We start from the raw sequence: 24,295 nt of genomic DNA, 5'->3' as shown, positions 1-24,295 counted from the left end.
AGAATGGTTAACAGGACAAGTCACTCTCTATGTCAGTTAAAACTGTTGGTTATGGTATCAAACTTTGGTAGGCTTGTATGTGTTGATATACATGGCTTCGATAATATGCACATTTATATTTGATTTTCTTACTAAAATGTATAATTATTCTTGTGACAATAAAAATACTTTTAATTTGGAAGCTTTGTCTTTATTGGTCACCACTGTGATGTTATGATTCAATTGCACTTATCTAATATGAAAAAAATCATAAAAAAGCAAAGGATTTCCTAAATTGCATAATCATTTCAAGGCTATGGTGACTTTTAAGGAAGTCACCTAAGAATGAAAATTCTGCCGCCTTCATTTATGAGTTTCTTTATTCGGTTGAACACAAAAAGATATTTTGATAAATGATGCTAAGCACACAATTGACAGACTTCCACAGTATTTGTATTTTCTGGTGTGCTTACCATCATTTATCAAAATATCTTATTTTGTATTCATCAGAAAAATGAAACACAGACGTTTAAAACAACATGAGAATGAGTAAATGATTACATTTTTATTTTAAGGGAACTATCCCTTTAAATAAGCATTCTACCAACAAATATCAACACTAGGTGGAGCCATTAATCTGATGAAAGTCAGATGAAAGAAAACAAGCAATTCACCTTATTTTTCACGACAACAAGGGCGGCGCCATTTCGCTCATTTTGTCAACGTTCTTCCGGCCGCATAGACGATAAGCAGCTGAGGCAGTGACTCAAGGCGACGCGTTAAGCTTAAAAAGCTCACTCGAGCGCCTTTATGTTTCTTTCTTACCAATTTTAAGCCAACTGAGGAACACCCTTATCCCAAGTAATGGTTCGACTACGATGTTCCGGTAACTTTAAACCACGCCGGGTGTTGAAAAGGTGGCCAGTTTCAGGTAAGCTATCTTAGCTAACTTTGTGCTCGTTCGCCTAAAGTTAGATTTGTGAAGTCCGTTCTACAAATACACTTAAGATCAGTAACGTTAGTTTATAAAATGCAACTATTTGAATGGTAATTGTCCACCTATATTTTTATATTTACGATAGTACAACGAGATATTATAGTACATTGCATTCTTACAGTAGCCCACGTGATTCCTACAAGTTACTGAGATTTCAGATGCTAGAATGTCAGTTCATTTCTCATTCAGATATTGATAATGACCTATTAAACGACATATTATTTAACACTGAAGTTAAAGGTTGTGTGTATAATGTTACTGTCTCTTTTTAATGCATCTCTCTCTTACACACTGTTCTGTTTAAGTATGGTTGCCATTTATATATTAATTCTCATGATGCAAGTTTATTTTAATACTAACATAAAAATGTTTATGGTTATATTGTTTTCACAGATGCATTGATGTGTAGTGATGCAGTGGACAACTGTGAGGATGGATGATACAATCAACATGTTCCTAAACTGTGATGCAGAAACACAATGGGAGGATCCATCCGTCTCTGACCAGAACTACACTTTAAAATCACAACTCAACCTGAAGCAACCTACATCTGATATGGGAAAACAATGGTGCGGTTTCCCTGACAGGGCTTATGCAGGTCCCAGGCTAAAATGCATGAGCTACAATAATTTAAAAACACCTTTTACTGGCATACCTCAACATATATGAGTGCCATTGTTTTGTCACAAGATGCGCACCAGTCTTGTTTTTTTGTAGGGTTTGTTTGTAAAAACTAAAATGTCCTAATATAATTAAATCCTAGTCCTGTAAACCCTGTCCGAGAAACTGCTTCAATGTGTTGAGCTGGCACAAATGTACATAACTCTGCTGAGAAACAACCATCTTTGTGTCAGCTTTACAGAGGGTTGATATTGCATCCATTACACAGTCGCCAAGCACTTTACCAGTACATACACCAACAGCTTCCAGATAAACACTTGGGATCAGCTCCTGATGACTCCGATAAAGCTGTGTCTTAATTTATTGCAGGGTGGTCTTGCTTTACCTGTTCTAAAGTTACATTAAACCTTCCAATGTGATCAGATGTCATGCAGTGATATTAAACATTTACAGTCTGATCAGATGTTGTGCATTTATATTAAACCTTTACAATGTGATCAGATGTTGTGCAATTACATTAAACCTTTACAATGTGATCAGATGTTGTGCAGTTATATTAAACATTTACAGTGTAATCAGATGTTGTGCATTTATATTAAACCTTTACAATGTGATCAGATGTTGTGCAATTATATTAAACCTTTACAATGTGGTCAGATGTAACCTGCCATGCAGTTATATAAACCTTTACAGTGTGATCAGATATTATCTGTAAGGAATTTCTTAAATCATATGTGAGCTTTGTAGATTCCACTTAAAAGGATTTAAGTCTCCTGATTTGAAGGAATAAGTGTTGGCAAGTTTGCAAATGAATTCTATCATGGTACCACATAAAAACGAAATAGTTATTGGACTGGCTAAGGTGCACATTTGCTTTAAAAAAGACGAAATCACTGTGTAAATATTGGTAGGTATAAGTACTTTAATAATTTCCAATGCTGATCCATCAACTCCTGACAGGACGAGGTAATATGTCCCATAGGTTACTTGCCGCGGCCGCTTCATATCGTCTAACCACGAGACGATTGATGGGACGATATAAGACTATCCGAGCGTCTTATGAAGTTTTCTCCGTGCTCCTAATTTAAAACATTAACAGCAGTAGCGATATTTGTCATTTGGCTAAAGTTATAGTGAACTACAAACAATCTTCTAACCCCCAAACTAACCACCGAATGCACTGTGCCATATTAGCAGCGGAAGTCGGTTGACAAAATGCGGAAGAGCGAAGAATTAAAAAGGGGCGTGGCGGAATAAGGTGAATAGAGGATATGCGTTGACGTCACTTTTCCACGTGACCACGCCGGAACTCGCCCTGTTGAGTGGCAAACGTTCAACAAAATGGCTGGTTTTCATAGCGACTGCTGCGAAAATGCCAGTAAAACTGACTATGATCAGCTTAAATTGAATTTAATTGGACTTGATAGCAGAGGTGGACAATACTTAGTTACATTAGTTACATTTTCCAAGCATCTGTGCTTTATTAGGGTGTTTGTTTGTATTGGGAAAAATTTTACTTCGCTACATTCTAAAGCATAGAATACTGTGTATTCTTTTATATTGCATATTAAAATTTATTTAATACCTAACTTAATTAAATTTAAATTGTGTAATTTTACTTTGGTAAAAGTACGTTAATGTACTTAAATATTAAATGTAAAACAAAAACTTGTATTTATTAAATGTAATTTTTAGTAAAAATTATGATAATATGCTTTGGAATGTATGTTTTCCAAAGAAAAACACTGATAAAATACAAATACATGAAAAAATACTTTTAAGTAGAAAGTAAAACCTCTGCTTGATAGTGATCCTAGTAACTTGCCTGTGGTCTGCGGACGTTGGCATGAACGATCAATTTACTTCTCCTTTCGTTTTTTTTTTTGCAGTCTGTAAAACGAATTCTTGTTAATCTGTTAGTACAATCTATCTCACAACAGCCCATTTAGACGCGTTTTCACCGTGTTTTCGCTGATTTCACACTGACATTCTGCCGCTCTGTCTTTTGCCACTCAGTGACCGCAGGCACTTTCGCCGAAGGAGACGTCACGTGCATACCCTCTATTTTCAGACACTCTAATTTCGTCTAAATTTTTTAAACTAAATGTAATTATTTAATGCAAGTTTACTGTATCTTTCATACGTATACTAATTACCAAGATGCTTGATCAAGATTTATGTTGTCTAAGACGTACTCGACTCCGGAACTATTAAATAAAGCACGTCGGACAGTATTGTAGTGATGCAAAGTCCGATTCATTTTTGCGAACCGGCTCTTTTCGGACAGTTCGGCTCATTGAACCGGTTCAAAAGCCGATTCACCGGTTCCTGACGTCATCAAGAAATTACATTACTATACGCATTTATTGTATCAATGAAACATTCAAATAAAGTCGTTTGTGTCAACACATTAAAACATTTAAATAAAAAGTTGTTTTTGTGAAGGCATAGGTGATTTATTGCCTTGCATTCACAAGTTAGTAATGTTTGTGGTCACAGTTTAAATCGCGGATCATAAATAATAAATAAATAGTAAATGCCAGATATAACTGACCAGTTTTGACAAGCCTACAACTTGAATAAGATTTCTAAAAGACACTGATGCACAATTGCGGATGTGTGTAAGTATAAATAATAAATAAACTTGTGTGTTAAACTCATTGGTCTTCCTTAAACAACTACAAAATGATTTGCATGCAAAATAAACCGTATCAAAACCAATAAAACAAGCATATCAAGAAACTAATAAAACAAAAAACTTCGCGCATCAGGCTCGTTCAAATCCTCGGTGATTCACACGCAGTATCGTCGGCAATTCTCGCCTCGGCAATCATCGACAAACTCCGTTCGGTTCTATGAGTCCGACGTGCCATTTCGGCTGTGCGTCCTGCGTCATCAACCCGGAACCTATGCCCAAAACTAAAGTTCGATTCAGTTCGATTTGCGAACCGGCTCGACCGGTTACTTCCTGAGAACCGGCTCAAAAGAACGATTCGTTCAAGAACCTAACATCACTACAGTATTGCACGTTGCACACGGAAGTGAACACATCACGTGACGCGCTTTCCTTCGTAAATATTTTGTCCTGCATTTGAATTATTGCTAAGTCGCTACTTTAAATGCTTAAAAGATCGCGCCACTCATCATTTACGTAAACATTTAAACATTGAGTTTAAACGGCGCATAATTTGATCCTTAAACCCGCTTAATTGAAACACTGCAGCTAATCTACAAAGATGAACGTGGATCTTCCGCAAACAGGACAGACAGCAGCAGCAGCCACATCCATCTCCAGCAGCAACTGTGTCGCGAACAGCACATCCACAAACGCCAGCAGCATCCCTGCCGTCGGCAGCACGAACGGTGTGTGAAATCATCTATTCTATGCGACTGTTTTATTGTATGACGCTGCCTGTAGCCAGACGGATGCATAGTCAAATTTACTATACGATAAATCATTAAACTTGGTAACGTTACTGTATGAATTAATTCACAAAGTTGGTGTATGTTTGGAGATTCAGCATCTTGTTGTTGTTAAGTAACGTTAGTGCTTTTCTTTCTGACTCTTAATTGTAAATGTATTGATATCATAAATGTCTCTCTTGTTTTTTCACGTTCTTTTTCTCTGTGAATGTAGTTGCTACTATTTCATTATGTCATTAAATAATAATAATAATAAATACTCAGCCTGTTTGCGAACATCTGTCGTTTTTCTGTCTTACAGTTCCCACGTCGGCTGCCATGGCAACCCCATCATCGGACTCCGCTGTGTCTAACGGGGTGTATGTGCCCACAGGGATCGCCAATGGCGATGTAAAACCCGTTATCTCAACTACACCCCTGGCTGACTTCCTGATGCAGTTGGAAGACTACACCCCTACAGTGAGTTCTGACATGATCCCATATTTTAAGTATATCATACTGATAAAAATGTATACACTGAATGTGCTTTAAGTAACTTTGGGGAGAAATTCATAACTGTAAGTTTTGTGAATTGCGGTTAACAGCATGTCTTTGTTTTAGATCCCAGATGCAGTCACAGGATACTACCTCAACCGAGCTGGTTTTGAAGCATCAGATCCAAGAATGTGAGTTGAACAATGTTCTCTCCAGCCACTTATCTGTGTAGATCAGGGATGTCCAATCCTGCTCCTGGAGGGCCGGTGTCTCTGCAGAGTTTTATTTCAACCCTAATCAAACACACCTGATCCAGCTAATCAAGGTCTTACTAGGCAGATTAGATACTTTGAGGCAGGTGTGGTGAGGGAAGTTTTAGCTAAACTCTGCAGGACACAGGCCCTCCAGGACCGACTTTGGACACCCCTGGTGTAGATGGTAAAGACCATATCAAGGGTGCCAGGTTTTGCTGGAACAGTTTCAATGAAATAGCAATTTAATAATAATAATAAAGTTGTTGTTAATGCGGAGTTTGAAGAAGAATTATTTGCACAAATATTTAAAGAGTTTGGTTTCAAAACGCAATAAATCCATTTTGACTAATTCGGTAAAATGTGTTTTCTATACCAAGAAAGTGACAAGATGAAATCCCCTATTTTCTGTTACAAACTTTCACATAGCATCTTTAGGTTATAATAACATTTAAAATTTAAATCCATAATTTTATTTTCAAAGATTTATTATAAAAACAAATAATTTTTTCCGCAAAATGCAATAAAGTTTTTTTTTTTAAATGCTATAAATCTATTGAATCAATATATAAATGTGCATTCATCTTTGCCATGTTATATTCATTTAGTTGACTAGTGGTATACACTGATTGAAAAAAATAAACATTAATGGCATTAATAAAAAACACTTATTATCATAATAAGAACATTGTCATTGCTGCTGTCATCCTTGGGACATCTTCGCTGAACTTTTATGACAGCGATCAGCTGTAAAGTGTTTTGGTTCTGCTCGATATTTGTTTACTTAGCGTAAAATAATGGAACGTTTTTCATAAGATCTGCTGGAGTCAATGTGTTAGCATGACAGAAGCTTGATGCTGTCGTGTGAGAACAAGCAAGAGCCAGCATTTTTCCTTCGCCCGAGTGCCTCTCGGAATTTTGATGGCTTACATTTCTTCCCTGCCACAGAAAACCACCACAGGTTTATCAATGCCATCAAAATTACTAGTTTGTTTGTTGATCACGAAGTACAAAGTAGATGAGGAAAACTAGGATTTTGTGTATTCAAAGCGCCGCCCTTATTGTTTACAATGCGTGAACTGTGCGCTGTGATTGGTTGAGCGGATTTATTGCATTCTGCAGATAAGGAGGACTGCCGTTTGTCGCAGTTTGGAAAAAAGGAAGGAAAGATGACAGAATAACATGGCAGATATCAGATTTTGCGTAAAATTAAGAATTTACTTTTTAATACTGATCAGATACAATACTGATTTTGGTGGTAACTAATAAAAAAGGCGTTTATCGCGTTTTGACACCAAACTCTTCATTTGCTTCTAGTTCTTGTGACATAAAAGTGTTTTGACTCATAAACTTATTTATAAAATGACGACATCTTCAACAGAATCCGCCTCATCTCCCTGGCATCCCAGAAGTTCATCTCGGACATTGCGAATGACGCACTGCAGCATTGCAAAATGAAGGGAACAGCCTCTGGCAGTTCTAGGAACAAAGCTAAGGTTTGATTAATTTTTATATATTCAATTCAGCAAACAAAAATTTACATATTGTAACAAAATTGCAATTTTGTGTGGTGTAAATCTCTAATTCACTTTTGAGATAAATCTAATCTCATCTAATTCAAGGACAAAAAGTACACACTGACAATGGAAGATTTGACTCCGGCCTTGACAGAATATGGCATAAATGTTAAGAAACCTCACTACTTCATATGAGGAGGATGCGTCACAAAAATGGACTGATTAAAATGTGCTGTTTGTCACATCAGAGCTCTGAAGATGTAATTTTTCACCATTGGCCAACAGGACCTTAAGGCATTTTTTGTAAGTTTGAAAATTTGCCAGCTTGAGTTGTTTCATTACACATTATATGTGAAATTTGTTCAAATCAGCAAAAATTCCCTACGAAATAAGTAGCTTGTAATTAATGACCATATTTTGTCATTGTCCAATGTTTGGAAATACTGCTTATCTTATTCTGTTGACACCTTGAATGACTATAAAAAATAATTGCTATGTATTTCTCTTAGTTTTACAGTGAATAAAGAAGTTTTCTTGTAAATGTATGATGTCTATATTACAATATTTACATTTGTAAAAACACACCTTACTCTTATCTCCCTTTTATGTATTTAGTTTAACACCATAAGAGGCTTGAGCTATATAGCATGTTGAAGTATTAATAGAATCGTGAGCTGTTCTCATGTTACCCTATCCAGAGTACAGTATGAAGTTCAGCTGCAGTGTTTATAGAAAGCTCATCACTCCATCTGATCTAGAGCAAAGATTAGAAATACAAGCTTTCGCTCTTTGCTATTTACAGCTGCTTTTCAGCTGTCATATACTCACAGGCAAACATAATGTCAAGCTTAATATTAATGGCGGGCATCTGTTCCCCCAATAGGTAACACTGATGACCTGTACCAAATTTAATATTATGATCTAGTCCAGTTATAGTACAGATACATGCCAAACAATAGTGTATGATTGATTTTTTTTTTTTTAAATAGTTGTTTAACTTAATTAGCATATTTTCCTGTTAATGATACTTTGAGTGAATAAAACAACTAAACAGTAAATTGTCTCTGTTTATTTAAATCTTAACCTCAGTTAAAACACACAATGACTTAAGTGTAAGTTGTGTGTATGCAATGAAAATCAAACACGGATCAGATTTAACACAGAAAAACATTCAGCTTTAAGACTTCAGTCCATGGTATTACAGTTAATAGTCAAGTTTTTTATTAAAATATACTTTAAAATGTGTACGATGCAGTTAATGAAGTCCAAATCTGAAGTGAGAGGACTTTGGTTACTAAAAAAGCACCTGTACTAACTGTATTTAGGATGTGCCTATACAATATCCATTACTGCAATGTGCATTACAATGACAGGTCAAAGCAAGCATCACATATTTTCTACAACAAATGTGCCAAAAACTCTTCTAGGCTCTTATAATTTAAAATAAAATAAAGTCAGCACAGTGGGTAGCGCAAGCGTGCAAAAAGTAAAAAAGCAGCTTACGGGGACACAGGTTCGAATCCGGCCTGCGTCACGGTCCTGATCCCATTCCCATAATCTCGGCATTCAATAAAACCAAAAGGCTAATGAAAGAAATACTTGAATAGAAACAAACGTTAACCCTTTGCATATTCCAGACAAAACAGAACTTTTTCCATATGCTACCCAGTGTGCATTTCTTTAGGAATTCAGTGAACATTAAGGCTTCTTTTCAAGAATGTAAAATCTCCTAAATCAAAAACATGTAAATGAGCTCAATTAACAAATGAAATGCCACATTTTAAAGATTCATATCAGACCTTCTTTCCTCGTTGCTTTCAATAAAATGAGGATCAAAACTGCTAAATGTGTAAATGTAAAGTAAAATACAAATGCAGTGCTTTGCATGTGCTTGCTTTAACCCTTTCCCTGTGTATAAATTTTTCAATAGCATACATCATTAAAAAACTATTTTATTATGTGCAGGTATCAATTTATGTTATATGTATACAGGATTCCTCTTTAAAACTTCTCTTGTAAACAAGTCATAACGCTTCATTTCAAAACAAATAATGTGTCCAGTGAACATAAAATAACAGCTGTCAGCCATTTCACTTTTACATGTGCAGTTTAAACCATCGCTCTACCACAAGTACATGAAAAAACGCTTTCCTTCGGTGGCTCCAGATTACAAAAGACGACATTTGTCTGTATTATTTCCATCTCACTCAGCTGTCATGTTTACAGAACTGAAGTGTGATCACTTCTATGCAGGATGTCTGATATCTTCAGAATCACTTCCTGAATCAAACTGCCCATTCGAAAAAATACACAAAGTTCAGCACTATTGTGACAGTTGTTCATTTCTATGCATTTTACCACTTAGTGGAACAGAAATAGCATAGCAAAGATCAGACTATAAAGAAATAAACATTGTTATTTCTCAATGTGATCACTTTCTTTGAAAAAAACATCTTTCAAAACAACCAACACTACCTGTTTATAGACTGTCAAGCAGGTGAACTTGAACAAGGGCAGAAAATTCATAGAAAATTCATGATGCCACATAAATGATAATAACTTAAAATGTCTACACCGCACTAGTGTCTTCTCTGGGCTTGGCGCTGGGTGGAACTGGGATGGGACGACGTTTACGTTTCGGTGGATTGGGGCACTTCTCCTTTAGAATACCTTTAGCCAAACCTTCCATATCATCTAGGCCAATATTAATGGCTTCTGATAATTCCTTTCTAGTCACAGACACAAACTTTGGATCGTCAGCCAAGGAATCTAGTCCACCACCTCGCAGTGCCTGTGGGATGATGGGAAAACACGAATAAATAGTTTTTTCTAAGATGTCTTTTCATTTAGCTTGAGAACATCGGTGTATTTTAGAAAGTTTAGATGTAGCCTGGTAAAAAACAAGTTTACCTCCTGAATAAGTTTGTTGGTGGCTGGCGAATCATCTGGACGATTCTCTGAAGTACCATAAGAGGGATTATATGGGAACTGCTATAATGACACAAAGAGAAAAGTGAGAGAGGTTTTTAAAATGAGTTGTTGACACATCAATAAGTATTTGACACATCAGCATTTTTATCAGTAAGGGAATTTCTAAGTGGGCTTTGACACAAAATTTCCACCAGATGTAGCCATCAAGCCAAATATTGAATTCATACAAAGAAACCAGAACATTTAAGTATACAAGTTGAGTCATAATAAATAAAGTGAAATGACAGAGTGAAAAGTATTGAACACACTTTATTTAATACTTTGTTGGTGATTACAGCTTCTAGACGCATCTTGTATGGAGAGACAGGTCGTCTGCATTGTTCAGGAGTGATTCTGGCCCATTTAAATCTTGAAGGTTCCTTGGGCCTCTTTTATGAACTTTGAACTTCAGTTCTCTCCATAGATTTTCTATGGGATTTAGGTCAGGTGATTGACTGGCCCATTCAAGCAACTTGATTTTCTTTCTTTGAAACCACTTCATTGTTTCCTTGGCCTTTTGTTTGTCCACCCTCTTTTCATTTTCAGCTTTCTGGTGGATGGCAGCAGATTTTTATCCAGAATCTCCCGGTACATTTCTCCATTCATCCTGCCTTCAATAATATGAAGTCTGCCAGTACCCCTTGCTGAAAAGCAGCCCCAAACCATGATGCTTTCACCCCCAAACTTATCTGCTGGTATGGTGTTCTTGGGGTGGTGGGCAGTAACATTTCTTCTCCAAACATGGTGTGTAGAATGACTGCCAAAAAGTTCAATTTTGCTTTCATCTGACCATACTATAGTCTCCCAATAATCCACAGGCTTCTCCAAATGCTCTTTCGCAAACTTAACTGAGCCTCAACATGCTTTTTGTTCAGCAATGGAGTCTTGCGTGGTGAGCGTGCATGGATGCCATGGCGGTTCAGGGCATTGCTTATAGTTTTCTTTGAAACAACAGTACCTGCTGATGCAAGGTCTTCCTGAAGTTCTGCCCGAGTGGTTCTCGGCTCTTGGAGAACTCTCCTACAGGGATCATACGTGGAGCACCTGATCATGGCCGGTTTATGGTGAAGTGATGCTCTTTCCATTTCCGGATAATGGCCCCCACAGTGCTCACAGGAACATGTAGCATTCTGGAAATGTGGCTATAACCATTCCCATCAAAATGCTTTTCAACAATAAGATTACAAAGATCTTGAGAGAGCTCTTTGTTTTTACCCATCATGAAGTCTTTTCTGTGTGCCTCCTGGGTAATGAGAAGCCTTTATAGGCCATCAATTAGGACTTAAGCAGCTGATATCAATTAGTACTGATAGGGGACAGGGTTTCTCTCTCAATACTGACAGATTTCAGGTGATATCCTGGCTTTCTTTGCCATTATTTATTATGACTCAACTTGTATACTTAAATGTTCTGATTTCTTTGTATAAATTCAATATTTGGCTTGATGGCTACATCTGGTGAAAATGTAGTGTCAATAACCCACTTAGAAACCCCTTACTGATAAATGGCAAATACTTATTTTCCCCGCTGTATCTGGTATATTTTTGAAAAGCTCAGATACAAAAGCTTTCACTTATTTTTGCACTTAGAGGGTTTTGAAGTTAAAGTCAAAATAGTTAAATACCAATGAATAGACTAAAATGACAAAATGGCATTTCAAATGCATAAGGAATAATTGACAACAGGCCGTTGAATTATTCGAAAATAATGCACACCCAAGGTGGTAACACTGTGCATTATTTTCAAATAATTAAAAGGACCGGAGTCAATTATTCCGCTTATACCACAGTTACCACAAACATTGCTATGGTGGTTATTTTAAGTCATTTGACAAGTCAGGTGTGCATCTTACGGAAACATAATCAATACCCATGGAACAATTCTTAACCAATCAGAATAAAGCATTCAAGAGGTCCATGCTATAATGACTTATAACATGTTCAAGGCCAATTAAATGACTGAACCTAAATATAAGAGCCTGATAAATAATGCTAATTCACAAGAAAACCTGTCTGAAGCACTAAGAAAGTTTTACATCAGAACCCTATATTGTATATATGTGTGACATCTGTCCATACCTGTGTGATATCTGTCCTCACAGTGTAATTCGACAGCCTTCCGTCATCAAAACCTGAAGCTCCGCCCCCATACGAACTAGAATCTCCTGTAGGTGAATGTTTGATTGGCTTAGACATCTTCAGCAATTCAATGTGACTGTCAAAGTAACAAATTCAACATAATATTACACTTACTTATGTCTTGAGACTCAGTCTCAAATGAAAACCCGGAGGAAATGCTAAAAACACCAACAAATAAGCATTAATCATTGTGAATTTGCATTGCGTACATTTTCCTTGTTATGAAATACTCACTCTTCAATGAAGTTGGCGTTGTTATTGGTGTTGCTTGTCATTGGCATGTTATCAGGGAAGAACTCAGTGTTCGGGAGGAAGACAGAGTGAGGGGGGGACTCGATGTCCTCCGGATGGGTCTCTGTAAAATGAAGGGGTCTCTGACTAGTCATATGCGTGGATAGGGGGCTGTTGGGCTCAGAGGCGAAGGGGTCAACATGAATTCCAAACAGACCTCCTGTCCGCTGCAGAGGATAAGTAAAATTATTAATAAGTTACACTCAAACACTCAGACTACTATCATTGCATGAGCTTTATAAAAATGCTTTACTGCCCACCCTGTAAATGCCCTCCTCTCCAGCCTCCATTGCACGGTCCATCTCATCCTCTGCGATCAGGTCACCTGAGATGGCCCTGTGCAGTTCAGTTGCTGCCTCCTCCTCGATGCTGCGCAGACCTGCCTGTAAAACACACATGAAAAAAAACATGATGATGAGAAAATGATGACAACATTTTTATTTTTGGGTGAACTATCCCTTTAAGAAAGCTTTGGCATTTCCCATCAGGTTTACCTTAATCTCCGCAGCATTCTTTTTGGTTGGCCGGTAACCGTAGTATTCCTCCTGTCGCTGCATGAACTTGCGGAAGTGTTCCTGAAGGAGAAATGTGGCGTAGAATTTTCCAACGGTGACCTCATCCTCTATAGCAGATAGTTCATGTCAAACCAACATCATCAACACAAGAAAGCATAATTTACTAGTTTGACTCATTTACATAAGAAGTTTATCTAAAGCATGTTACAGTGCATTCAAACTATACATTTTTATCAGTATGTGTGTTCCCTGAACCCATGACCCTTTGTGCTGCTTATGCAATGCTTTCCAATTGAGCTGCAGGAACACACTTTTATATCATGACAGCCATCTCACCTCCAATGGGAGGAATAACCTGGTCCAACAACTTCATACTGGTCCGTTTCCAGATCTTCTTGATAATGGCTCTCAATTCCTCATTAGCCTGCTCGAAGTTTCCTAACAATCCAATTGAACTCAATTTTACTTCTAGAGCACTTTTTACAATTTTGTATTTTTGCAAAGCAGATTTACTTTTTTTATACATATTAGTGTAAGCAGTTAAGACATTAAATAATATAAAAATATGAAAAAATACAGAATGGATGGTATTATAGCATTTTTTTTTCATAAAATCTACAAAGCCACCACAAGTTTTGACCAGGCAATTACATTCAGGTCCATCAACCAATACTCACCTTCAGTTTTGATTTTCAAAGCGGTTCTGACCAGTGCAAAGAGAGTAGCATTGAAGGTCACTGTTCCATCACTGTTCAGCGGCATGTTCATAGAAATCAGTCTCTGAGGTGAAAATTGACAAACAAACCTTGAAATCCACATTGAAATGGATGATTCAAGCAGATTATCCACATGGAGAAGTCCTATTATCTGCCTTACCTTACATGCAGAGCGATGAGGACAGAATTTCCCAAAACCCAACGGTGGCTGAAGCCTCCGCAAAAGAGTGACTACATCCAGATGTTTGATTCGTCCACTTTTGAAATATACAAAACGACATAACTCAATAGTTTATTACTGTAAAGCCCACAATGTTGAACAATGCTTGAGATCTGAAGAACGGTTTTCTTGTACTCACGTCGCTTCAGGATCGTACTCCGCCCAGATCTTCTTGAATTCATCCAGGTGATGCGGGCCGAGGATCGACCAATCACGAGTGAGGTAGTCAAAGTTGTCCATAATGACGGCCACAAACAAATTGATAATCTACACAAAACAATGAATAATGCTGATACATTACTGCATTCAAACCTGCTTAGCATTTAGTGACCAAACTGTGAATCGTAAAAAAAAAAGTACTGTACTTTTGCTGTAGTTATGCAGCTGTTGGCAGTAACTTACTGTAGATTTAAATGTATGTTATTTACTGGCAACAGTTTGTTCAAAGTTAAACGAACATTAAACAAGTCTTTGTCTTAACAGAATAAAAATATAAAATAACAGCTTCATGCAAAGTAAAGTTTGACGTTCATTTAACTTTGAAAAAACTGTTAAAAAACAGACATTTAAATCTACAGTAAGTTACTGGCAAACAGATACCAGTAATACTGTAATTTCTACAGACATTTTTAACAGTTTAAGCATGTTGGAGAAACACTAGCTTCACATCTGCTTACCAAAAATGCATTCAGCATGTAAAAGCTGAGGAAGTAGAAGACAGAAATGCTGGAGCCGCAGGTGTACTCTTCTCCAGGGCCAAAGTCTGATTTGGGGTCACAAAGTTTTCCATACATAGAGGCCAGCATGATCTTATGCCATCGCTCTCCAGTGGCCACACTGTCAACCCAAATATTGATCAGATAATCTAATACAGGCTCCTATTTTCATTTTCCTGCTATTCTTACATGTTCGGCTTACCGAAATAATAACAAAACCGCTTGCGGGAAGGTTTGAAAGTTGTTGTTGCGGTTAATCTCAGTACCGTCGACCAGCGAAACTTTACCAAACATCTTCAGAGAGAGAGAGAGAGAGAGAAAGAGAGAGAGAGAGAGAGAAATAAGAAAAGAAAACAGAAACTGGAGAAACTACATTAAATTTCAACAATTGTGTGGAACCAGTAAGGTTCAGCTCACCTGCATCCCAATGACAGCATAGATGAAGAACAGCATTATAATGAGCAGAGCCACATGAGGCAGTGCCTGCATAAATCAACACATAATAATAGACTGTAAAATACTGTATGGATACACTGAAGTGAAGTCTGAAAATTATATGCTGAAAATTATCTTCAGAAAATGAGAATTGAACCCCTGACCATGCCATTGCTATTGCAATGCGATATCGGGTGAATTACAATATTAGCACATCCTAATCCAATTTTGAGATTAGGAGCATCAACGTTTGATTTTAATCTTTGACATAGCCTTCCTTAGTCCATATAAAGATCTCAAGGTTATTTCAAAAAATGTTCTTTACATTATGTACGATGATTTTAGAGCAGTAAATCACAAAAAAATGATTTTAGTTGGAATTGCACATGCAAGGTCACATCATCTGACCTGAAAGGATTTTATAAAGGTCCACAGAAGGTTCCTGATCCCCTCTGAACGATTGAGCAGTTTAATCAGACGCAACACACGGAACAGACGGAAGAAGGTGATGGTAATTTTGACATTTTCTTCATCCTATAATTAAATAAAGAATTTAATAACATCTTAAATATTAAACAAGATATCATTTATTAACAAGGCAGATGAAGAATTACTTACAGCTATAGCTTGCATTGGGTTCACCTCCTGAAACACGATTAGACTCATTATTTTCATCAATGATAAAAGTCACTTTTTTGTATTTGCATTACATTATATATTAGTCACTATTTCACATTTGAAGTAGATCAAAATGGAATATCAAGAATGGAATATTGCTCTAAATGTTCAACTTTTATAAAAGCTTTTGGTCCACTTCAAATGATGACTACACTGTTAAAAATATGCAGCATGTTAAAACTTGGTTTTGCAAGTCAATTCAACCGTCTTTTTAAAGTTTTGGCTTAAAAAAGTTGACATATACAATCAAGTTGAAATTGTTTTACTTATTTTTTTAAAGGTGCATTGTGTAACTTTTAGAAGGATCTAAAGACAGGAATGCAATATAATATACATAACTATATTATCAGTGGTGTATCTTTCATAAGGAACTTTTATGGTTTTATTAGAATGAGGCGTAATTATCTACATACAGCGGGGTCCATAGATATGTATATAAAGGCTAGATGGCTCAAGGCGGAGTCCCTAACGGCATCACCTGGCGGCCATCTTACGACAGGGCGCTCGCTCACTCGTAGCATTGAGTTTAATGGTGCAGGTACTTTTAAATGACCATAACTTGCTCAATTTTCTACCGATTTTCAAACGGTTTGGGTTTTTACAAACGTTATTAACGTGGCTATAATTCTGGATGCTTTAACATGTTTCATGAATTTATTTTTTATTTTTAGTATAGGTATGCAGTGTCATAGGTACATCTTTGACGTTTATAACAAACCAAACCGTTTGAAAATCGGTAAAAAATTAAGCAAGTTATGGTCATTTAAAAGTACCTGCATCATTAAAACTCAATGCTACGAGTGAGCGAGCGCCCTGTCGTAAAAATGCCAAAATGCGGACGTTGCACTTAATTGGCCAGCAGCGCGGACGAGCCATCTAGCCTTTATATACATATCTATGGCGGGGTCCCCTTACATGGAAGTCGCCATTTTGTGCCGCCATTTTTCTACAGTAGCCCTAAATGGACAAACTGCTCTACAAAACGTGTTTTGTCACTACTGTATTTTATCTTAAGGGGGTCGCACACCGGCCGCGCAGCTCAGCGTCGTGTCGCGTCTAGGATAACTCTGAGGTGTCGTAAACCGGAAGTGGACATTAAATAGCGCAAGCTTCGTCCGTCAGATAGTGTCTACTTCAAAATGCAAAATATACGTTAGCAGCCAATGTTAATCGTTATTGATTTGGGACAAATATGATGTTATTTAATGTTAAACTATGTGAGTGGCGCTCTGTGGCGCAACAGGGATTTGAGCAACATCCTGAATCGTAGCTGGGCGGCGCGGACAGGCGCCACCTATCTGCGCCGGTGTGCGTATACTCATAGAGAACAAGGTGTTTGAGTTTTTTAGAATGGCGCAGCGCTGAGCTGCACGTCCTGTGTGCGACCCCCTTTAAAAGACAACATGTTTGTCCTGTGGTGGCTACTGTAGCTTCTCTATGCGTTTCGGTGAACGGTGGACTAAAGCCCGATTTATAGTCGTGCGTTAGTTCTACCCCGTAGGTTATCCGTAGCCTGTGTGTAGCTCTGCGTTGCTTGACATGCACCTCACAAATTTTTAAACAGCGCGTCCTTTCTACGCAGACCGCAAGCGCTGTGATTGGTCCACCAGAACTGTTTATTTACTTCCATCATTGCTGGTCTTCTCAAATCATACACAAGTTGCTGTTTCTTCTTCGTTTGTGGGTTAACTTGCCAAGCTTCTTCTTCTTTGATGGTCGCGCTGCTACTGTGGTTACACGCGTGGATACTGCCTACCAGCGGTCTGAGCGTGTGTTTGCACGTTGACGCGGATGACGCAAAAGTATAAATAAAAACCGCAGAACCTACGCAATCGCAGCTACGCTGTAGGAACTACGCACAACTACAATGAGCCCTAAAGCCGTTGGTTGCAATTCACAATCTCACTGCTGGATGCCACTAAAATCTACACATTGCACCTTTAAGTTAAAGTAAAATGAAATATATGTTGATTTGACAAACACGCTGCATTTTTTTAGTGTAGTGTATATAAACTATAAAGTTCTATAAAGTTCTTCACAACTTAAAAGCAAAATTGTTTAAAAAATAAATACTTTCCCTCATGCAATAAATGTAAATGACTTCACACGCCAAAAAACGTATACCCCTATACACTCTTTTACAAGTGCCACTGAAACAATTATAACCAATGCAGAAAAAAAATTCAAGACTATCAAACACTTCATTCATCTTCCTATCTATTCATCTTTCTATTCACAAATTTGAGTTGTAGTGCATGTGTGGACACAGCAGCCTCATGCACTGATATTTACAGCACAACCGTGAAGACACCACAGTCCTCCACTGGACTCCAATGCAGTCTGAGGAAAACAGAGGATGGTTACATAAAACAGTGATATGACTGATGCAACAGTACATGAATAAATGTAGTGCATGAGAGAAATGGGATATAAAGAAAGACAAACATGAACACAACATCAAAAGTTATGCATAGCACATCAAGTGGTTATTAACAGCATACAGATGACAAAAAGTGCCTCAAATCATTCTTGGTGATGTGCAGCAGTGTGTATTAAACAGCTATGTAAACATGTGAAGTGAATGATACTAATATCAAGACTTGACACATTTATTAACATGGGTGAAATGAATCATGTCTGGCCGCTGGTTGATTGGATGAGATATACAGTCACTAGGCGCGAGCCGATGAAATAAGTACCTCCTGCGTACTAATGCTGTTACTGAATGCCTGCTGCCCTCTTTGCTTTATGTATTGCTAAATACAGGTTTAGAATACAAGCCATTGTTGGTCACCATTTGAAATGCTTGTGGTTTTGTAATGAGATTTACAAGCTTTGTGAAGAACCGCTTTGCCATCATACTCACATCCAACTCGCTGAGGACCACGTCAACGATACTGCCGATCACAATGATAAAATCAAACACGTTCCAAGGATCTCCGAAATAACCCTTAATAGACCAACATTATAAATGCATATTACAGGAACAGGTGAATTCGAGTTATGATTTACTGGAGTTTCAGAATAAGTGAAGAAGAAGTACCTTTGCTTTAAATGCAACGAGTTTGACCAACATCTCGGCGGTGAAGAGGACGGTAAAGATGAGATTGAGAGTGTCAGAGAGTTTGGTAATATACTCGGCCTGGTTGCAGTGCTAAATGAGTGAGAGAAGACAAAGTCACAACAGTGAGTAATGGATGAACTACAGCATGAAATTGCAACAAGGGTGAAAAAACTGTACACTTTGCTATCACATAAAACCAAAGTTTTCTTTAACTTTTATCTTTTATTTTTACCCAAGTACATTACCATTTCCATTACCAAAAAGACAACCATTTCTTTTAATATTTTATTGGTTTGTAAATAAACCGGACTTAACCTTAAACTTTATGTGCTGTTTACCTGCATTCCAAGACACAGTGTGTTGAGCATGATGAGGAAGAACATGAGATACTCAAAGTAACAGGAGGTTACAAAGTACCAGACTCGGTACTGGTGTGGGTTTTTTGGGATGTAGCACTTGAGGGGTCGTGCCTTCAGTGCATACTGCACACATTGACGCTGGTAAGGGGCGAGAGGACACAAGACAAACATTATGACATCATGGGAATACAGGACGTCATTTTGCATGCATATTATCTAGTAGATTATTGGCTGCACTGACGAGTAAACCAATTTTTGCTTGATCTCAGGATAACATTTGTGACCAAATGAAAATATGAATTATTTAAAGGTGCAGTGTGTAAATTTTAGCGGCATCTAGTGGTGAGGCTGCAAATTGCAACCAACGGCTTAATCCACTGCTCACCCCTCGCTTTTGAAACACATAGAGAAGTTACAGTAGCCGCCACCGGACAAACATGTCATAGTCGGAGACAATTTAGTAAAAAAAATTGTCCGTTTAGGGCTTCTGTAGAAAAATGGCGGCACAAAATGGCGACTTCCATGTAAGGGGACCCTCGGTGTATGTAGATAAAAATGTCTCGTTCTAAGGTAATAAAAACATAACGGTTCATTATGAAAAGTCTTTATACACCCCTGATAATATAGTCTTGTATAATACTTTGCATTTCTGTCAAGAGATCCTTCAAAAAATTACACACTGCACCTTTAAGTGCACAAAACAGATACAAATCAGATGCATACAGAAAATCTGTTTGTGTGCACAAAAATTCTAGACTGCCTAGATTCAATATATAAATGAGAACATGAGCCGGTTGCATAAAAATAGCTGGTAAGTTAAGACTGTCTCTTAAGTTTGACCAACTAGCAATTAGTTTGGGCTAATCGGTTTTACTTTTTTAATTAAAATGAGATTCATGTACATTTTCATGTAGACTCAAAACATTGATAATAATAATAATAATAAACTTTATTTTATAAAGCGCCTTTATAAGCAGCTTCTCAAAGCGCTGTACACAAGCTACACAACACAAACACAAATAATACAATAGCATCAACAATCAAAGGCTAATTTAAAAAAATAAGTCTTAAGTCTACCTTTAAAAATATCATAGCTCTGGACTTCCCTAAGATCACGAGGCAGAGAATTCCAAAGAACAGGAGCATATGAAGAAAAGGCCCTGTCACCCATAGATCGCAAGTGTGTACGGGGAATAACCAACAAGTTGGATTGCGAAGCTCGAAGTGTCCGTGTTGGGGTATAGGGAATTAATAATTCAGATAGGTAGTCAGGAGCCAAACCATGCAATGCTTTATATGTCAGCATCATAATTTTAAAATCTACTCTGAATCGGACTGGGAGCCAGTGTAAGGACTCCAGGACCGGAGTAATGTGATTGCAAACCCTGGACCCAGTCAATATCCTGGCGGCCGAGTTTTGCACATATTGCAATCTATTGAGTGAGGATTTTGAGATTCCAGCTAGAAGGGCGTTACAATAATCCATCCGAGAGACGACAAAAGAATTCATTAGCTTTTCAGCTACTGAAAAATTTAGCATAGGACGTAATCTTGCTATATTTCTGAGGTGAAAGAAGGACGACTTTACTGTACTCTGAACAAAAGGATCAAATGATAGCCCAGTATCAAAAATAACTCCAAGATTCCTCACTTTAGCCTGAATAGCCAAAACAGAGCCATCAAGAGACAAGGGTAAGGAACCGACTTTAGAAATCTGATGACGCGAGCCAATTAGCATAACTTCAGTTTTACCACTATTCAGACACAGAAAATTTTTACTCATCCATTCCTTTATCTCAGAGACACAGCCAGAAAGAAAATCAACATCAAGATGTTCACCAGATTTTGAGTGTATATAAATCTGCGTGTCGTCAGCATAAAAGTGATAATGGAGGCCACGCGATCGCAATAATTGACCTAGTGGTGTCAGATAGATATTAAAAAGCAGAGGTCCCAAGACTGAGCCCTGAGGAACACCAGTGAGAACAGGGCTAACCTCAGACCTGAAACCGCCCATGGAAACAAACTGCGAACGATCAGTGAGATAGGAGTGAAACCACTTCAGAGCTGTGCCGGACACACCGAAATCTTGCTCAAGACGATTGATGACTAACTTGTAGGACTAGTCTAATCAATTTATGCAACCAGCCACTGAGAACATCCAGCTTGATCTTGTGAGAATTCGTACATATTTTACGAGTTGGCTAATTCGTATGAATTCATACAAAGTTAATTGTGCAAAAACGTACCATTCTCATAAAAAAAAAAAAAAAACTAAACCAAACCCCTAAGCCTGCCCCTAACCACAACGGCCCAGGGGTCAATGCAAATCATACAAAAACGTACAAATGTGGTCGTATGAGTTAATACGAATTAGCCAACTTGTAAAATATGTAAAATTTCCGTGAGATAGTTGGAACATCCATCTTTTGCTGGTTACCTGGTTTTTGTCCAGCTCACAGTCTTTGTACTCCTCCTCTCCTTGTTCTTGGAAAGTGACAATGACAAAGCCCACAAAAATGTTCATCATAAAGAAAGCGATGATGATTATGTAGATGACGAAGAATATGGAGATGCCCACTCGGTTATTGAACACAGGGCCTGAGTTCACTGAATCCGAGTCTATGGCCGTATACAGGAGTCTGTTAAAGAAGAGTAGAGGAAATTTGGGATTGGTATTTGTTACTTATCTTAGATTTTGTCATTTAAATCGTATTAACACTAACAATTTTATGAGGCTATTGTGTGCATATGAATATTAATAAATTGTAAAAATTAGTTCATAAAGGTCTTAAAAAAAATTTATGTTATATTTTTACAGTCAAAATTGTTTAGATTTTTTACTATAATATAAAGGTAACAGTTGGCTTATTACTGAGAATTAATATAAATACAAATGAATATAAATGTGATGAAGCTCTCTATTAGAATTATTGGATTGAAACATCTAAACGCAAGATTTTCACAGACTTACTCTGGCCAGCCCTCAAATGTGGAGATGGTGAAGAGCGCCAGCATGCCGTTCAGCACATTGTCAAAGTTGAAGTTGTTGTTGACCCACTTTCTCTCATGAATCTCCATGTCATGAAGAGAGCTCTGCACATGCTTAATAAATGTTCCTCTGAGAACAACCAAGAACAAGTTTTGCTTAGCTTTTCATCAATCCAGACCAGCTACACAAGCAGAAAGTAGCGCAGAAATGTGGGCAGAAATACTTACTGACAGTCAATTTCTGTGTTTTGCAAGGGATCTGTGCATGAGTATAATTTGCCCTGCAGAGATAGGATAAAGTAACACAATCATCAGTACCGCCTCCATTTAAAAATAAAATAGTAATATATGTACATTGTACGATTTGGTGTTGTCTTACCTTAAAAAGCTGAACGCCTATGCAGCCAAACATGAAGTTTAAGAGCAAGGTGACCAGGACGATATTACCAATGGTCTTTACGGCCACGAACATACACTGGACAACATGCTGGAAAGTGGAATGTGAGTAAACAGTATTTAGTGCCTAAATGGGATTGTGATTTAAAGTCCTGCCTATGTGCATAGAAAGACTTTTTTTTTTATTTAATTTTATTTATATAGCGGTTTTCACAATTGTTTGTTTCAAAGCAGCTTTACATGAATAGATGCAGAAAAAACAGAAAAATTGTTAGACAACATAAGCAGCAGAATACAGTGGCTAAGATTAAACCATACTAGTGAGCGTAGTAATAATGTAACACATAGAAGAGAGTGCTAAGTTAAGCCAATGTCATCTGACTCCCCAGAGGTTGAAAAACCCCCCTAGGAGAAACCCCCCAGGGGAAAAAGTCCTAGGAGGGAAAAACCTTGAGAGAAAGCCAGACATAGCTAATTCTATAGAGGATACTATATAAAACATACTGTTATACAATATTAGTAATATTGTATAAAATTATAGACTGTCTTATTAAAGAACTGAATTGGGGGAAGTAAACTGATTCCAAATCTAAATTCAAATGCCTCAGATCAAAGCACCTGTCGCTTTTCAATAAGTTAAGGTGCAGTAGACATACAAACCTTCAATCCTTTGGCTCTGTTGATGGCCCTTAAAGGTCTGAGGACCCTCAACACCCTGAGAATCTTCACCACAGAAATGGTACTAGATCTGCACATACAAACAAATGCTTTATCATTTCTAGTCAATTTTAAAGTAAACATTTTTGAAATGCATGTAAGTTTTAATATTACGTGTTTGAACCTATGCCAAATATTGCCTATGCCAAAGCATGAAAATTATTGTTTCTTTATTCAAAATATATTCTACTTACTCCATTCCCATAGATAAGAGTGATACAGCCACAACAATGAGGTCCAGAATATTGAAAGAGTTTCGGCAGAATGAGCCTTCATGCAGGAAAGCTCCATAAACTGTCATCTGAAAATACACAACATGTCATGGCTGCATGAAAGGTCAAGCAGACAAAACTGTATGTATATTTATAAATTATTTAAATGTGTTCCTGTAGCTCATTGTGTTAGTAAGTGTCTTTGAATTAAAATGTTTATATAAATATAAATGAATATAAAGTGAATCTGGGTGATTCTCACGAAACCATTGAAACACCACGGCACTAATGATTTTAGCTTTAAAATGTGTAATATAGTAACATTAAAAAGCATCAGAATTAACACAATACTGTGTTCTACCTTGCACAATTTGTGATTTCAACATAAGAATTTATAATTGGAAATTTTATCTCATTTCTGCTGAAATTCTCATTACCGCAATGTGTCCGGCTGTGTTTGAACATGCGTTATGTTGTAATTTAATCAAATTAACACAAAAATATTATGATAAAAATAAATGGATGTTTTGCTAGACTACTTTAGATGACAGAAAAAATATTTACTGAATATTCATGTATAATAATAATGAAGAAAAATTTGGAAAATGATGTGTC

General features: G+C 37.3%; 2 protein-coding genes across 3 annotated transcripts; one reads left to right on the top strand and one right to left on the bottom strand.

Annotated features, from left to right (window-relative positions):
* Positions 1-4,629: 4,629 nt before the first annotated feature.
* Positions 4,630-7,807, top strand: LOC141363344 (transcription initiation factor TFIID subunit 10-like). The gene is made up of 5 exons (XM_073865985.1): positions 4,630-4,960; positions 5,322-5,479; positions 5,621-5,685; positions 7,127-7,241; positions 7,368-7,807. Exons 1-5 carry the CDS (start codon positions 4,834-4,836, stop codon positions 7,455-7,457), a joined length of 555 nt encoding a protein of 184 aa, XP_073722086.1. The 5' UTR covers positions 4,630-4,833; the 3' UTR covers positions 7,458-7,807.
* A 1,391-nt stretch (positions 7,808-9,198) lies between these two features.
* Positions 9,199-23,769, bottom strand: LOC141363343 (dihydropyridine-sensitive L-type skeletal muscle calcium channel subunit alpha-1-like). Of its 2 annotated transcripts, none has more exons than XM_073865983.1 (26): positions 23,663-23,769; positions 23,412-23,499; positions 22,735-22,842; positions 22,584-22,636; positions 22,339-22,485; positions 21,805-22,006; positions 19,344-19,502; positions 18,985-19,095; positions 18,808-18,891; positions 18,234-18,281; positions 15,882-15,908; positions 15,672-15,797; positions 15,246-15,311; positions 15,031-15,122; positions 14,790-14,949; positions 14,252-14,379; positions 14,053-14,149; positions 13,854-13,956; positions 13,513-13,614; positions 13,156-13,283; positions 12,922-13,044; positions 12,605-12,828; positions 12,485-12,528; positions 12,311-12,396; positions 10,173-10,253; positions 9,199-10,053 (listed from the first exon to the last, which is right to left on the bottom strand). In XM_073865983.1, exons 1-26 carry the CDS (start codon positions 23,767-23,769, stop codon positions 9,832-9,834), a joined length of 2,916 nt encoding a protein of 971 aa, XP_073722084.1. In that variant the 3' UTR covers positions 9,199-9,831. The 2 variants fall into 2 exon arrangements, with proteins under 2 accessions (XP_073722084.1, XP_073722085.1); XM_073865984.1 differs by having other exon boundaries at positions 10,173-10,250.
* Between the last annotated feature and the right edge of the window lie 526 nt (positions 23,770-24,295).

This window comes from Misgurnus anguillicaudatus, unplaced genomic scaffold (genome assembly GCF_027580225.2).
Source record: "Misgurnus anguillicaudatus unplaced genomic scaffold, ASM2758022v2 HiC_scaffold_34, whole genome shotgun sequence".
NCBI classification, from domain to species: domain Eukaryota; kingdom Metazoa; phylum Chordata; class Actinopteri; order Cypriniformes; family Cobitidae; genus Misgurnus; species Misgurnus anguillicaudatus.
Note: the sequence above shows the minus strand (reverse complement) of the source record. Positions and strands in the feature narration are given on the sequence as shown.